Here is a 16209-nt window from a genome sequence, read left to right on the forward strand (position 1 = left end):
GATACCAGAATTAGAGAGAGAGTTAAATAGAGAACTACCATTGGAATCAAAACAAGAACTGCCTGGCTCCATTAGGATTAAGTCGTAAAGCTAACCTTCCTTGGCAATTTCAATTCTAATTACACTCACTTAAAAGGGAATAACATACAAAAGTCCCAGTTCCTTTTGCAACCTCATCTCCTCAGAGCTTTAGTATTCTTGCCTTCAAGTTTTTGTACTCTGTTCTAATGCCTGAACAGTTTCCATCTCTGGAAATGCAGGATTTGGTATATCGAGGGCCACAGAGTAAAAGACAAGAGGAAAGGGAAACAGAAGTGGCAGGAGCTCTACTCTTCAGCATCACAGTACATGAGATTTTACTGATTATTTAAATTCTATCAGACTGATTTGAAGTGATGCTTTCCTACCAATGAGCTAATACACTCTGCATTAGTGACATCAACCTCCACTACCAGGGTACATTAAACTGAGATTAATTATTAGAATAATCACAAAACAAGCTAAGAAAAAGCATTTCAAGGAAAAAAAACATTGCATAGGAGATTGTTTTGGTTTCATCAGAACTGAAATGTTTATCTACTATTCAACTGCATTGTTCATGACTTTTTTTAAAGGAATGTTTTATTGTAATCTACATGAAGCAGTGACTAGGAAACTCAGTCTCAAGTGACACCAGGAAAAAGACACATTCAGCCCTAGCAAGCTAGCTGCTATATAAATATTGACCAATTAAGAGCAATTAACCTAAGAGTGTCTATGAAAAAGAAAAGACGTCTAAAGCAAAACAGGAGAAAGTTGTTTTATTTACAAGCACATTTGTCACTGAATATTTAGGCCGATTAGTCCCCCTATATAAGATATAAGAGAAGGCTGTTGACTCTCTTGCTGAACAAGCAAATGCATGTGAGATTGAGCTGTCAAACGTGGACAGAATGGAAATGAAAGTCTCTGAAGCATTCCACCTTGTCCAAATCACTAGTTTACCAACATAAAAGAAGACACAACTTAGGAAAAAATCCTAAAGTTGTCAGCCATGAAAATAAAATGAATCCTCATATGCCTGTTAGAGATTGTAGCCATGTACTTTATCAATAGCTCCTGAATAGTTAGCAAAATCAAGTATCAAAAACAAACATACCACCAGGAGTTTCTGGGCACTATGTAGCATTTTGTCAAGACCCTTAGCCAAGTGACTTTGATTAAAAGATCTTTTATAGGAAAGTACATGCAAAAATCTGTGATTAATACAAGATTATACAGTTAAACGTTTGTATCTTGAAATAGAGAAATTAAGGTTCCAACAATATCATTCATTTTAGTTTTAAAATGAGCCAAATTAAGCACTCAAGTTCCCATCCTTGCCTGCCAATAATCAGTTAATAAGGCAGCAGTCTGTATCTTTCTGTTGTAATTGATCTTTGGAATGAAAAATATAGAACTTTGTTTCAAATAAAAGTAGTGACTGTTGAATACAGCAGAATATAACAAAAAATGCTGAGCACCCCTTAAATAATGTAATACTTTTTTGTGTGTGGGGGGAGAAGATTTCAATGTGGCACTTACACATAATCCTTCTTATAGGTTGCCCCATCAGCCCCTATTTCTTACACAACTTGCTAAAAGTTTCTCAACCAATATTTCAATCTATAATCTTTCTTCTTTCTAAAAATACTTCCCCACAGGTTTCATAATTCAGTCAGTATTGATGTAGCTATGTCTAAAATTGTTTTATAAAATCCTAACTACTACATATTCTCATACTCCTAACTCATAACCTATAAAAAGAAAAGATTTTGAAGAAACTTTGCACAAATCTGGACCCTGCACAAAATATCCTATTTTTGAGCCAAAACCAAGCGTGGAAAATATTTGCCCAAAAGAATGTTTCTGTAAGTTACGAGTGTATGAAAAATAGAAGACTAAAACTAGGGATGTTAGAATTTAACTGACTATTTAATCGATTAGCTGATGCTTATCATTTAAAGTCAGCTGGCAAGCAGCTTACTGCAGCAGGGCAGCAAAATGCTGCCTCCTCAGGAGCAGGAAAGAGCTACCTGCTCTGCTCCTGGAGAGGCTTTGGTGCAAGCTCTGAAGTCTAAAACATAGCTAAATGTAACATGCAACCACTTAAGATTTTTAGCAGCTACATGGCTACCAAATTAAATGCTTTTTACCATCCCCAAACTGTTTTACAGCCTTGACTCTAGTAGGTGCAACAAGGGACTGCTAGACTGATCTAACGCTCACAGTTTCATTCCTGCACTTGTTATCTGCCACATACAATTATGACCATAGAAATAAATATTTGATAGTCATACCTAGCTGTAAAGCCCCTTTAATTTGGTCCAAACCAGACTTCCTCTCAGCTTCATTGCGGAACCGTCTTCTAATTGTAGGGAAAACTTTAGTTTCCCAGGCTTTAACCAAGAGGGCATAATGATCCTCCTGGGAAGAGAAGTCAAATTTAGGCATTTAGAACATGAGAATTAGTGGAAACTCTGGTTTCTCTAAGAACAAAAATCAGTTCAAAGCACTTTTTTTAAAACACAAGATTAATAGTTTGAGAGTAGCTCTGTAACATTTGAGGTGTCCCTTCCTCCTTACCCGGGGAATGTCATCGTCATCATCATCATCACTTTCATCATCTGCAATCGCAGGGGGATGTGGATCTGGGCCTGATGTGAAGAAGTTTTCATAGCTGAGTTCCATTTTATAATGACAAGAAGTGTCGCTGTCATATTCTGCAACCAACCAAATTGAAATAATGAATTAGAGACCTACAAAAATATTTCATGAAGTTCTTCAGATAGGTTGCATTCTGTGGTCTCTTTCCAATCACTTGGGGGAAGTTATTTAACGCATTTTGACATTGTGTAGAAAATTGGATGAACTCAACGAAGTGAGGCATCTCTGGACAGTCAGAACACTAATGAAATATTTTTTCATTATGATTACTTTAACTCGGAACACTTTGAATGCTTTATTCCATATAATGCAACACAAAGATGACTGATTTTTTCCAACTGCATTGTCAAAAACGAAGTGAGCATTTTTCTGCCGATGTCTATTGTGCTTCTTTAATTATTATTGTATTGTATCTGGGCAGAGTCCTGAGAATTTCAAATCAGAAAACATTTAATTGGATTTAGACCATTTTACTCAAATAAACTGAGCATGCTATTTAAATGTTAGTAATGATCACTTTACGTTGCTGAGCTGTGGCAACAGCAGCTATTCTACAAGGAGGCCCATGGGTTCCAGGATCAGAAGCCGTGCTGGTACCAGCATCGTTATCACTATCAGAAGCCATGGCGAAAGGCAATGCTTCAAAGTTGGCACTTATTTCTTCAGCTAGGTCAATGCACAGATCAGCAGCATTCCTGTGAGCTTGTCCCTCAGCGTAAGCAAACTGTCGAGATCCAAAGTTTGCACGGACTTTTGTATTCTGTAACAAAAATTCAAATAAAGGTATTGATATGAAGTACTATTCCGAACTTTGGCCACACGCAGTGATGAGCTTCCTGCTGGTTATGACCATAGTCTCTAGTGACACAAGTTTCCTTGCATTATTGACCACAAAGTTTAAATAAATAAGTGTGAGAGTACACAATTAAAAAGTACAACACTGCTCAATCCAACTTTTGAGCTTTAATTATTCAAGCTGGTACTTTCCAGATACATTTGGACAAGTGCAATTTGCAGCAAGGTCACTGCTAAGACTAAAGTCAAGTAAGGTCCACTAATATATAAAGATCAACTCAGTCTCCCTATCATCATGATGGGTGAGAATGGCTGGCATTTATGATAAATGAATATGCACATTAGCAAGAGAATACAAGTTTTAACCCAAATGAATAAATAATGGTGAAAAGAATATTAAAAATATTTTCATGATTTCCACACAGAAATGCTGACTATTGATGATAAAAGTCAAATACATCCCAAAGTAGGTGTTTGATTGTTAAACCTGCCTTTTTCTGAATGTGAACCACTGGCCACATTCCGCCAGAGACATCCTCCAGGTAGGGCCCAAGTCGCTGTCCACAATAGGTGAAGTACACTCTTCCTTTACCTGGCTGCCCTGGGGGGGGAGGAGTGCCTTCTGATCTCTCCCAGCCAATCCCTGCTATATCCCCTAGAGGAAAATAAAACAGGAGAAAATTCTTTTTTCATCCATCACCTTGTTTATATTGAAGAGGCATTAGGCTCTTTCAGCTAAATAACTAAGCAGAATTCTGACATACCAGGAGAAAGGGTTACATCCAACCGGACACTCTTCCACTGCAGCAAGCTAGAGCCATTGTAATGCACAGCTCGTCCATTACTAAAAAATAAAATGTGAAGAAGAAATTTAAATATAAAAAAGCAGCCCTCTTGTGTAAAACATCATTGTAAATGGCCATCATTGCCAGACACCACTAAAGTGCAAATGAAACTCTCATTTTCAAAACTTTAACCCCTTCACTGAAATTACTGGTTGAGCACTCAGATGTGTTCAGCACTAATCAGGAACAAAAAGCAAGCATGGTACCCCTTCAGAGGAACTTATTTTTGTTTAGGGAGGGCAATAGGCTTGGCATTTTTAATGAACATGTTTGCAACGTACTTGTGAAAGAGACATGTGCCAACAGGATTTGTCCAGGCCCCATCCCGTTTTTCTGCTTCAGTAGCAAACCCAAATGAAACAATCGGACCAGTGTCATCATCTGTATCTCCATAGGAAACTATTTCAATCTCCCAGTAAAATGATGGTGCCTACAAAAAGTCATGCAGAAAACTTGTTGGTAATCTTTAAAAAAAAAAAAATGAAGGCAAAATACCACAGAAATTGCTCCATCACTGTGATTACTTACCTGAACTGGAACTGGGGAGGTGGCGTAGATAAACGTGCCACGGGGCAGTCCCCCACCTGCACTAGGGTCAGCCAGAAAAGTCACAGCTGTGAGATGTGATGAGAACATGCATGCTCGTACAGGTGGAAACACTCTAGAAGGGCTCCAGGTTATCTCCTTGGGCTGTGAAACAGTTATAAAGAATGTTTTAATCTGACTGCATTTGAGGTCACAAGCTAGATTTCATTCTACTGAAATCCAATGACCAAAATCTACTATAGAATGCATACTTGACACAGAATATAAAATAAATAACTAATATATTGTATTCAAGCGTGTTTAAGTGTGATGAATTTTTCTTTTTTCTTTAAAACCCTGTAATGGTTTGACTCCAGTCATTCTCAGATCACCTTATCAGAAAATGAATGTATTAGAGAAAACACCAGAAAAGCAGCACTTCGTTGATGTTTGTTTACCTGTCTTCTGTCTGCCTGAAGTGGGGGAGGTGGAGGACGAGCACAATCTCGATACAACATTCTTAGCCTTTCACATTGCACTTCTACAACAAGAAGCCTCTCCCCTGTAACAAAACACACCAAACTCATATAATTGATCAGCTTAGCTGGAGACAGTCATTTGAGATCTAAAGATTACACCTCTATTAAGAACCAATAAATGTGGCAAGCAGGTCAAATTCAGAAATTATTCTTTCCACTCACTTCTTCCCCCCTCCATAAAAACAAACCCAGATTGAGACAAACATTAGAAGTATGCCTGAGAAAGGCTTATATTTCCATGAAAGTGTCATATATGAGAGGAATTACAAGACCAATAAATAACTCTGAAATTATTTCCAAGTAACAGAGAAATTGCATTCTAAGTGACCAAAACAGTTGATCTGCATCAAGGCTGTCACTCCATCTTTACTTGGGGTGAATAGTAAAGAGGCACTTACACAGCACCTAACATCCACACTCTAGAAAGACATCCTCATATCTACACTCCTCCATCACTATTCAGCATGTGCATGCTTCTGTTAAAATTTATTTAAAATAAAAATCAATTAGCTTGTACAGCTTCAAAGAAAACTGATTAAGACAAACGAAACCATACTATTTGCTATTAGGTAATCAAGATTCTTCAGTGTACTGAAACTTATAGGATACTTTTGGGTAAGGGAACCTTAGAAGTTATAGATTAGCCATTGGAATAAAATGACCACTGGACTGCTATTAAAATGAAGCACAGGACTGCATTGTTCATAAATATCTAGTGCAGGGGAGGGCAAAGGAGCCTCCAGCCTTTGGCCACCCTGCTGCTCCCCCACCTCCAGGCCAACAAGAGACCTATGGACGGGAGAATATGCCAAGTCTCCTCTCCCTCCCCCATCCCCCGGGCTGTGTGGCATCAGAGGGAACTGCTGGCTGTTTTAAAACTGATGGTGGTTCTCTCTAGCTGCTAGGCACCCCTGATTGGACAGGGGCAGAAGATGAGAGATTGGCCTGGGGGTGGGAGAAGTGCACTTAGTCTCATCCTGTAGCGGCACCCAGAGAGACCTGCCAGCTGTTTTAAAACACTTGTCAATTCTCTCTAGATACCAGGGCAAGGGAAAGACTTCACATACTCCCCCACCACCAAGCCAATCAGCATGAGAAGTCTCTTGGCCTTGCCCCTTCCGCCCAAGGTCCTGCCTCTTTCAGGGCAGCCCAGGGCCACTTTGGAAAATTGAGAAGTGGCCCCCTTTTAAAAATTATTGCCCATCCTGATCTAGTGATTTGGGGCACCAAGACAGAGACGTTCCGAACTGTCTAAAAAATCAAGTCTTGATTTGGTTGAATAAGAAGTAGGACTTTGTGGACTTGTAGATGCTAATGTTCTACATTGTTTTGTTCTTAAGAGCATTTATGTAAAACAATCTATTTTTGTGAGTTCGATTTTCACAATAAGGAGATTGCACTACAGTACTTGTATGAGATTAACAGAAAATACTATTTCTTGAGCTTATCTTTTTACAGTGCAAATATTTGTAATAAAAATAGTATAAAGTAAGCACTGTGTACTTTGTAGTAATTGAAATCAATGTATTTGAAAATGTAGAAAAAAATCCACAAATATTTAATAAACTTCAATTGTTTTTCTATTGTTTAGCAGAGAACCTGAGAGCATGATGATGTCATTCTGTTGCCCAGCAGGAAAAACTTTTTTTTATATAAGGAGAGATTCAACTACAATAAAGCAAGAAAAGGCCTACAAGAAAGGCGGAAATCAACAACAGAGGTGACTGATAATCTCCCTGAAATTTCAGTAAGACATTTCAATGATCAGAAAAGACTGTCTGATTCACACCACCACATTGTAAAAAACTATTTGGAAATGTACACCACCAAATCAGCCTTGTCTGTTCCCCTGGAACTAAAATTTGTCAGGAGTAAATATCACATAAAAATTTACTACAAAACAATGTAACTTATCACAGGCTGATCCACAGTTACCAGCAAGCCAGAGTTGAAGAGCATGGATAAAATAAAAAATAAAATCCTATTTATATAAACTTTAGTTTTGTTTTCATTTAACTTGTAATATCTGATCGGCAAATATTAATATAATAAAGATATGCTGAAAATTAATTTTGAACCAATAAGCTGCAGAGTTACCAAGTTTACAACCCAGTGTATTCATGAAGATAATTTATGGCAAAGGAATAAGTTACGCACATCTAATTTCAGACTGAAGGCGTATCAGAGTGCTGTTTGCTACAGCCTAACAGCTTCCTTTTTTTCAGTTTCCCCCTCCATTTAGAAATTCTGGCTGAATCCTATAATCTGTCCTTCACCCTAAAACTGCTACTGGGTCCAAGTGCCCACCCATAAACAGAGGAGGAAATCAGGAGATTTACAATAAGGGGAAAACATTAGAATGATCTTTAAAATAGGCAAGAAGTACACTGTTACACTAAAGAATGAATAAAAAAAAGAGAAAAACAGCAGCTTACACTCATAAAAAACTATGGAGAAATAACTGTATGCACATGTTAAACACATACCAGGACTACACTCTTGCGCCACCAAGTTAAGAACTTCTACAGCAGCTGGACACTGTTCTATGAATTCTTCACAAAACAAACTGTCTTCTAATAGCTGGGCCATCACCAGGCATGCTCTTAATGTAAAACATATACACATAAAAAACATTACAAAAATGTACATTATATGGTGAACTTGATGACAATAGTTGTGATGATAACTTCAGGACTAGCCTCAACAAAATGTGCATTCTTGTCTACTTCTGTTTGTTTAGTTGCTCTTTGAGAGTGCTGCAGAAATGGCTCGACCAACTTCATGATAATAAAACACCCAGTTCAAAGGGCTGCCAAATCCACTCCTGGCTCTGGGCTCCTTATTAGCAGTTAGGCCATTGTAACAAAGTCAGTACACTATTTCCTTTTGTAAACTAATACGATTCTTTATTCAACATAGTTTTTCCATGTAGCAAGATGCCAATATTTACACAAGAAAAATAAGCCTCAAGATGACCTCAGTTGGCTGGAACATTTACATTTTGTACAGCACCTTGTACGCTTAAGAGCTCTTTATAAATAATGAACAAAAACTCACCTTGTTCTTATTTCACCAAGGAGCCGGACCACTGCCATTACTGGAGTTGAGCCATCTCCTGTTGCAGGAAGTGAGGTATGAATAGATAGACTTCCCTCCTGAGGGAGCAACATGGACTGGACTGCCTGTACTACCTTCTCAGTAATGGACAGTTTATGAAGAGGCAATGCCTGATGATGGTGGTGGGGGTACGGTAAAAAGTTAAATTCAAGTAGTTAGTTTCTAAGAAATGAGGGTGTTTCATCACCTGGAGTTAATTCTCATTTTGTACTATCACAAAAACAGCACCAGACAAAAATTACAAGCCAAAAAGAAAAGGTAACACAATGCGTTACGGAATAACCTTAAATACTGAAGGATGAATACCATGTTATTTGGAAGAGGACTTACATATAAAAAATTTTATGAAATGTTTACACCATGACATAAACATTACAAGTCATCTTTAACCAAACACAAATCAGGCTTTTTACATGCTGCAGACAGATTGCTATTGTTTTTTCAAATCACTGTATAATTAGAGTACATTATCATTACACTTCATATTGGATTTTAAAATGACCTTACCTCAGATCTTGGAACACAGAGCCTAGATAATGGAATAGTTAATATGTCTGATGCTTGTGAGGTCTTTCTACAGTCTATACTGGCAGGTGGAAATCTGACAGTTGCTATACCTTCCTGTTCATTAATGGAAGCCACCACTCCAATACTTCCTGCTATTCCTCTACCCAAAACCTACAAAAATGAACAAGGAAGTACAACTTAAAAACCGTGAAATGATCAACAGAACCACAAAGCATTTGAAGTATAAAAGGAAAAGAAGTTAATTACCTGCACTTCAGAACCTATTTTAATTGTCTCTTTAAAGCCACCAAGAGCACATAGGGCAGCCACCGCTTGTCGAGCAATTCTTTGAAGTTTAGCAAGCTTCCTGCCACTGCTGCTCCCATTTTCCAAGATACTCTCTGCATATTTCCCAAGTTGCGGAATGTACATCAGAGCCCGAGACAGAACCTAAATATTCAAAGCAGAAATACTGGTCAGCAAAGTGTTGGTGAATTTTTTTTCAAAATACACCCAAGGAGCTATGCTAATTTTTAAGGAGAAGTATTTTCTGATACTTTAAGGTTCTTGATCAGTGAATAAGAAAGCCAGATTCCATTGCTAATGTAGGGATAACATATTAATGTATTGAAAATGATTCCCCAAATGGAAGTGACCCCCCATAATTTGTTCCCCACAACTTAAAGTGTTTAGATTTATTATTAATTCTTCTTATTATTATTTGTTAAGATTGTTAAATGTTTAGATTTATGATTATTATTGCCCCTTTAGAATATAATATATTAGGTCATGTAACTTAGAACTGTTAAAAATATAATCCTAACTGTTAAGAATATAATCCTATGTAACCAGAAACAGCCCCCCCCCCCCTCTGTGCTCCAGGGCATGCTCAAGCTTGTGCAAGGGGCTGCTTGAAATTGACATTGCAGAGATACATTGTAACAATGCATTGTCAAGCCACTAACTCTGCTATGGGAGCCAAGCCCTGTAATTGTCTAAGGGCATTGTTAACTTTACTTAGCAGTCAGAGAATGTTTTAAGCAATACCACCCAGAAACTTTCTGTAACTACAACTTTTATTATTATACAAAATACTGTATGAATGTATGAGAGAGTGCTTGGATGATGAATGAATGGCTCTGAGAGGTGCCAGCCTGAGAATACAGCAACAAAGGGCTGAAGAAGGCGTCAGGTGCCAGTGCAACCAAAAGGTGTCAAGTGGAGAAACTGGAGGTCCACCCGATGAGATCACTGATGAGCACCTGGCAGCCACCCTGGAGACATCAGCATGATACAGCAATTTCCATAGACTGGCATAGGAAGAAATTCCTATAAGAACTGGACTAAAAAACTATGGAATCAGAGTCCAAGGTTCTGCTGCCAGCCCACCAGGAGCTTCAGATGCGCATCTGATCAGGACTTCGCTCCCCACTACCATCACTTGTGTACAGAATACCTGGCCAGTATTCTGTCACAAGCAACTTCCAGGCTGGTAACTATACACAGAACTTGAATGAATGGATGTATGAATGAATGGTTTATATATATATATATATAAGTGTATAAGGGTTAAGTAGTGTTAGGAATAAGTAGTTAAACAACGTTGTTTGCTTCTATCTTTTCTTTATTTTTTATTATTATCTTTACAATAAATGTGGCTTTTTGCCTTATCCCCCTCATAAGATCCTGCTTGCTTTTATTTGGTACAACACTAATCCCACATAACTGTTAGAAGTGCAGTGATACGTCATGCCTCCTCGCCAAAATCCTCTCTCCAGCACATAGCCTGAGCACCCACAATGTATGGCAAGGGATCTGGAAATAAAGACTTTGTCCTCCAGACACTATTTTGACCCTTTAGGGGTCCAGGTGAGAGAGAATTGGTTTGTCAAGCCATGATGACTGCCAGAATAAACAGTCTTATGAAGTATAAAAAAATGTAACATTGCCATTTATCAGCAGTCTGTCCCTTGTTTCCAGATTTTTTTTTTTGACAATTTCTGCCTCCCCCGACCTTCTTTCTCTGATATTGCATATGGACCCAAGCTGAGCTATTAGGAGAGATAATATCTATTTGGACAGTGACAATTTTAAAATATATTTTAAATGAGGAAGCAGGAGATAAAGGAACTGATGCCAACAGTGAGAAGCTGTCCTGCACTGGATATATTTGAATGTACTTCATAGATTTAGATATCTAATCCTGCCTTGCTTACTTTTTCAGCGGTTGTCGTCCATATTTGAGCTGCATTTGATTCTGGTGCCATCAATAAGCTATGAAGCAGAGCAATCACCTCCGCTGCCATACTGTTTGCTACATGTCCACTGATAAATGGACGTACAGGATCCGTTCTGTAGAGAAGAAAAATATCACTTGCCCAATAATTCAAAACAGGATAGAAAGAGATGTTTCACTTGTTACCACTGCCCAAAACATGTGATGCAAGAGCAGGGCATTGATGGTTACTCTTCATTCCTACAAAGACATTCATGTTACTTTGAAGATTCCATAGTGACATTCTACCTAGCAAGTTCAGAATTCCTCTCCCGGCAAATGGAGGTTTGAGCCGTTTTCTTTTTGTCACCAGTTGACAGCCCACTAGTGGTTTCTGGACTGTTAGCTTCAACAGGTGGCCCGACACTGACAATTAGGCCAGACTGTGCCCACTTGGTAGCTTTCCGAAGAGCTGCAGCAGCCTCTTCTGTAATAACCTCACAGCAGCCACTCTGAGAAAGAAATATGGACAATATTCAGAGTGACTGTTTAATTAGCTCTCTTCAGGTCAAATCACCCCCAAAAGCAGCCATAACTAAAGGAATAATTTACCTGATAAATTTTAGTCCGGCCCTAACCCCTCCACTTGTGGTATAATCACAAAGAAATCAATACTTCCTTAAACTGTATTCATTATTCACACGGGATAGTTTTTTGTTTTATTTCAATATTTTTAAATCAATGAATTAATCAAGGAATAAATTTAATGCTATTAGTTTAGTTGGTCAGATAGAAACAACACCATATAACTGTTCTCTGATCAAAAAATTCATGAGTACTTCTGAGGCACATACCCATGAACATGAATTTAAAATCACATCTAGACTGCAAGCTTCTTTCGGAACAAGCTTTTCTGGAAATGATCTTCTGGAAAAACTGTTTCAAAAGAGAGTGTCTACACAGCAAAAGTGCAACGAAAAAATGATATGCTTTTTCAAAAGAGGGTATCCACATTGACTGGACACTATCTCGTATTTCAGTTGTGATTATTGGGGATAGAGTGGCCACCAGGGCACCTTTGCTTTTTCCTGGAGGCCTCTTCTTTCGTAAAAATACTCTCTTCTGTGTCCACACATGCCTTTTTCCAAAAAAGCTTTTTTCGGAAAAAGGCTTCTTCCTCGTAGAAAGAGGTTTACCACTGTCAGAAAAAACCCACCATTCTTTCAATTTTCTCTCGAAAAAATGCAATAGCAGTGTGGACGTAAGTGTAGTTTTTCAGGAAAAACGGCCATTTTTCCAGAAACATCCTGCAGTGTAGACATACCCTGAGAAAGCATTAGCAGAAATATTTTTGAAGCAACATATAACACCTCTTTTTCAAGAATTTACACATATCTGCCATTAACATTGTTAGAATGCTGAGGTTTATGAACAGGTGTCCCTGAATTTCACCAGTTTAACGTAAATATCAATTAGACAAAACTTTATCTATGTTGAAGAGGATTAAATTTAGTTTTTGGGTTATTTTACAGAAGGCTTAAGAACAGTGGGATAGTGAGACTTGTGAATGTCTAATGACTTCTAAGATGTTAAATAATTATCTTTATTATTTCCTTACTTTAGTCATGTCCCGATCCATCTTCACTACTTTCTCCATATTCGCTCCAGTACCAAGTCGGAATGGTCGACCTTCTGAACTACTACAATTGTAAGAATAAAACATATTGAATGTGTTTGTATTATGTAAAATTAGTGAACTAAACACTCCATATTTTTGTTTCATCCTAAAGACTCTCAGAGTATTCTATAACCTTTATTTACATGAATAACTCAACCAGCTCTTTCAAAAGCTTCAGGAGGTAGCCAAATTAATCTGTTACAGGAAAAACTTAAAAAACAAAACCAGCTCTGTAAAGACTTCTTTGCAGCAGAACTGCTTAACATCACCACAATTTTAAAGAGCTGAGGACACATGATGAGAAGTTAAGAAAGAGTTATTCACCTTGTGCAGTAACGGTAGTTCTTCGAGAGGTGTGGCCCTCTGGGTGCTACACTCTGGGTGCTGGTGCATCCTTGCACTGGGGACCAGAGACTTTTCCAGCAGCTTCTACCGCACCGTACATGCACTGTGGTGCCCCCTTGTGCCGTTGAAGTCTGTTAGACATGCACATGGCCCCTCCATTCCTTGTCTACTCATTAGAGCATGGGGCTCCAAAGCAGGGGAAGGAGGGAAAGTAGTGGAGCACCCACGGGAACACAAATCTCGAAGAACTACCATTACTGCACAAAGTGAGTAACTCTTTCCTCTCCTTCGAGTGGTGTCCACGTAGGTGCTCCACTCTGGGTGACTACACAGCAGTTGTCAGCCTGTGGAGGTGGGTTTGGAGCCCCGTGTTAGTCACTACGGATGGTACTGCTTGTCCCACTGCCCTGAAAGATGCGATTGAAGAGGAGAGAGCATAATGTGCGAATGTATAGCCAGATGACCAGGTGGCAGTATTACAAATGTCCTGGAGAGGAACATTGCTGAGAAAGGCTGTTGTGGAAGACATCGCCCTGGTGGAATGTGCTGTGATGGTTTCAAGTAAGTTTTATCAGAGTGTATAGCATGTATGAACACAGGAGAAGACTCATTTTGACATCTACTGAGGTGAGTTTGCTTGTCCCCTGGATCGTTCTGCATAGGACAGAAACATTACGCTCGCCAGGCACTGGTGCTGTCAATATAAAATGCAAGTGCCCTGCGGACATCAAGAGTGTGCCATGCAGCATGCACCGGATCGGCGTGCAGCTTAGGGAAAAAGGTAGGTAAGTATATGGGTTCATTGACGTGGAAGGGGGAAGGTATTTTGGGGAGGAACTTCAGGTGGGATCGAAGTGCAACTCTGTCTTTGGTGAACACTGTGTATGGGGTTCAGCCATTAATGCGGCGAGCTCACTCACCCTCCTACTAGAAGTTATTGCAACTAGGAAGGACATCTTCATTGATCGATGTGACCAAGAGCAGGTCGCTAGTGGTTCAAAGGGTGGTTTTGTCAAGCTCTTGAGTACTTGGTTCAGATCCCAGACTGGAACTGGTGGACGGACGGGTGGGAAAGTGTTCTGTAGACCCTTAAGGAACCTCTTGGTTATCGGGTTTGCGAGGAAGGAAACCCCCTGTTTGGTGCGATGAAACACTGCTATTGCAGCTGCGTGTACTTTAATGATGCTAAGAGCAAGGCCTGACTGTTTCAGGCATAAAAAGTAGTCCAACAGGATGGGGAGGGGGTCGGATTCTACGGTTGTCGTATGTGAGCACTTGCACCAGTGAGAAAATCTGTTCCATTTATAGAGGTATGTTCTCTTGGTGGATTGTCTTCTACTGTTGATCAGTATTTCTTTCACTGTTTCTGAACAGTTGTTTACAGCAGCCTGGAGCCATGAAGGAGCCAGGTGTGGAGATGAAGCTTGTGGCATTCTGGATGGATATTCCTCCCGTGATTCTGCGATAAAAGGTTATGATGGAGTGGGAAGGCATACGGATCTACCGTTTTCATGTTGTGAAGGTAAGGATACCAAGTCTGTCTGGGCTATGCTGGTGCCACTAGTATAACTCAAGCCTGAGCTGTCCTGATCTTGTTGAGAACCTTGTGTAGAAGAGGAAAAGGAGGGAAAGCATAAAGGAGAGGAGCATCCCACCTGATAGAAAAGGTGTCCCCGAGGAAGTGTTTCCCTGCTCTGGAGCAACAGAGGGGACATATCCTGTTGTTTCTTATGGCAAAGAGGTCTATGTCTGGTTGGCCCCACAGGTAAAAGACTAGATCAAATGCATGCTTCTCTATTTCCCATTCGTGCTGGTCGTGGAACGTGCGGCTTAGCGCATCCAATGTGAGGTTGAATACTCCAGGAAGGTGGGAGGTTACCGGGGTGACCTGATGTATCAGGCACCAGATCCATAATTTGATGGCTTCCATGCAAAAGGATGGGGATCATGCACCTCCCTGTCAATTTATATAGTACATGCAGGTGGTGTTGTCTGTCATTATAGTAATGGACCTGCGAGCTATGTAAGGTTGGATGTGTTGATATGCATATCTGACTGCTCGTAATTCGAGGAGGTTGATATGAAAGTTTGTTCCATAAAGGACCATTTGCCTTAAGCTGTGATAGTCCCTAAATGGGCTCCCCAACCCATGAGCGATGTGTAGGTCATCATTGTAAGTGTGGGGGAAGGCCGCTGGAATGGTACGCCATCTAGCATGCTTTGTGAGTTTGTTCACCATTGTAGGGAATTGACGCATGGTGGGATAGTAACTAGTTTGGAAAGTTGATCCCTGAAGGGCTTGTAGGTTATGGCCAACCATGACTGTAGGCCCCTCATGCAGAGTCTGGCCAACTTGATGACATATGTTGTAGAAGCCATATGCCCGAGGATTTTGAGGCAGTCGCGTACCGTCATGGTCAGAGCTGATTGTGTACTTGTGATATGATCGTGTATGGTATTGAATCTGCGTTCAGGCAGAGTAGCCTTTGCTGCTACCATGTCAGGATGAGGGCCCCTATAAACTCTAACTTCTGGGTTGGGTATAGTGTGCATTTTGTATGGTTTATATGGAAGCCGATGTTGACCAGAGAGTCCATGGTAGTGTTGATCATGGCCTTTGTTTCCTGAAAGGACGACCCTTTTATGAGGCAGTAGTGTAGATATGGAAATATCTGACTCCTTGATGCCATAGTGAGGCCATCACGACTGCCAGAGTTTTGGAAAATTCCCTGGGGGCAGTTGAGAGGCCAAAGGGGAGCATTCGATACTGGTAGTGTTGGGTGCTCACCATGAATCGGAAGAAGCATCTGTATGCAGGATGGATTGTGTTGTGCAAGTAGGCATCCTGGAGGTCAAGAGCCAAAAGCCAGTCCCCTTGATCCAATGTGGGAATAATTGTTGCTAGGGTTACCATCCTGAAGCGGTGGTAAGCGATGTATTTGTTGAGTGTCCTTAGAT

At 39.9% G+C, this 16209-nt stretch overlaps 1 protein-coding gene across 5 annotated transcripts in view; it reads right to left on the minus strand.

Moving 5' to 3' along the window:
- HECTD4 (HECT domain E3 ubiquitin protein ligase 4) overlaps positions 1-16209 on the minus strand; it is a 147260-nt gene that overhangs the window by 37853 nt on the left and 93198 nt on the right. For all 5 annotated transcript variants that reach the window (XM_075898745.1, XM_075898744.1, XM_014572912.3 and 2 more), the window contains 15 exons: positions 12847-12928; positions 11538-11740; positions 11230-11365; positions 9281-9463; positions 9014-9184; positions 8447-8616; positions 7876-7991; positions 5309-5412; positions 4854-5015; positions 4607-4755; positions 4245-4324; positions 3972-4135; positions 3208-3445; positions 2605-2741; positions 2319-2445 (listed from right to left, as the gene is read on the minus strand). In XM_075898745.1, the coding sequence (XP_075754860.1) occupies positions 2319-2445; positions 2605-2741; positions 3208-3445; positions 3972-4135; positions 4245-4324; positions 4607-4755; positions 4854-5015; positions 5309-5412; positions 7876-7991; positions 8447-8616; positions 9014-9184; positions 9281-9463; positions 11230-11365; positions 11538-11740; positions 12847-12928 (2222 nt within the window). The remainder of the gene's footprint in view (positions 1-2318; positions 2446-2604; positions 2742-3207; positions 3446-3971; positions 4136-4244; positions 4325-4606; positions 4756-4853; positions 5016-5308; positions 5413-7875; positions 7992-8446; positions 8617-9013; positions 9185-9280; positions 9464-11229; positions 11366-11537; positions 11741-12846; positions 12929-16209) is intronic.

The sequence above is a fragment of the Pelodiscus sinensis genome, chromosome 15, assembly GCF_049634645.1.
Source record: "Pelodiscus sinensis isolate JC-2024 chromosome 15, ASM4963464v1, whole genome shotgun sequence".
Taxonomy (NCBI): domain Eukaryota; kingdom Metazoa; phylum Chordata; order Testudines; family Trionychidae; genus Pelodiscus; species Pelodiscus sinensis.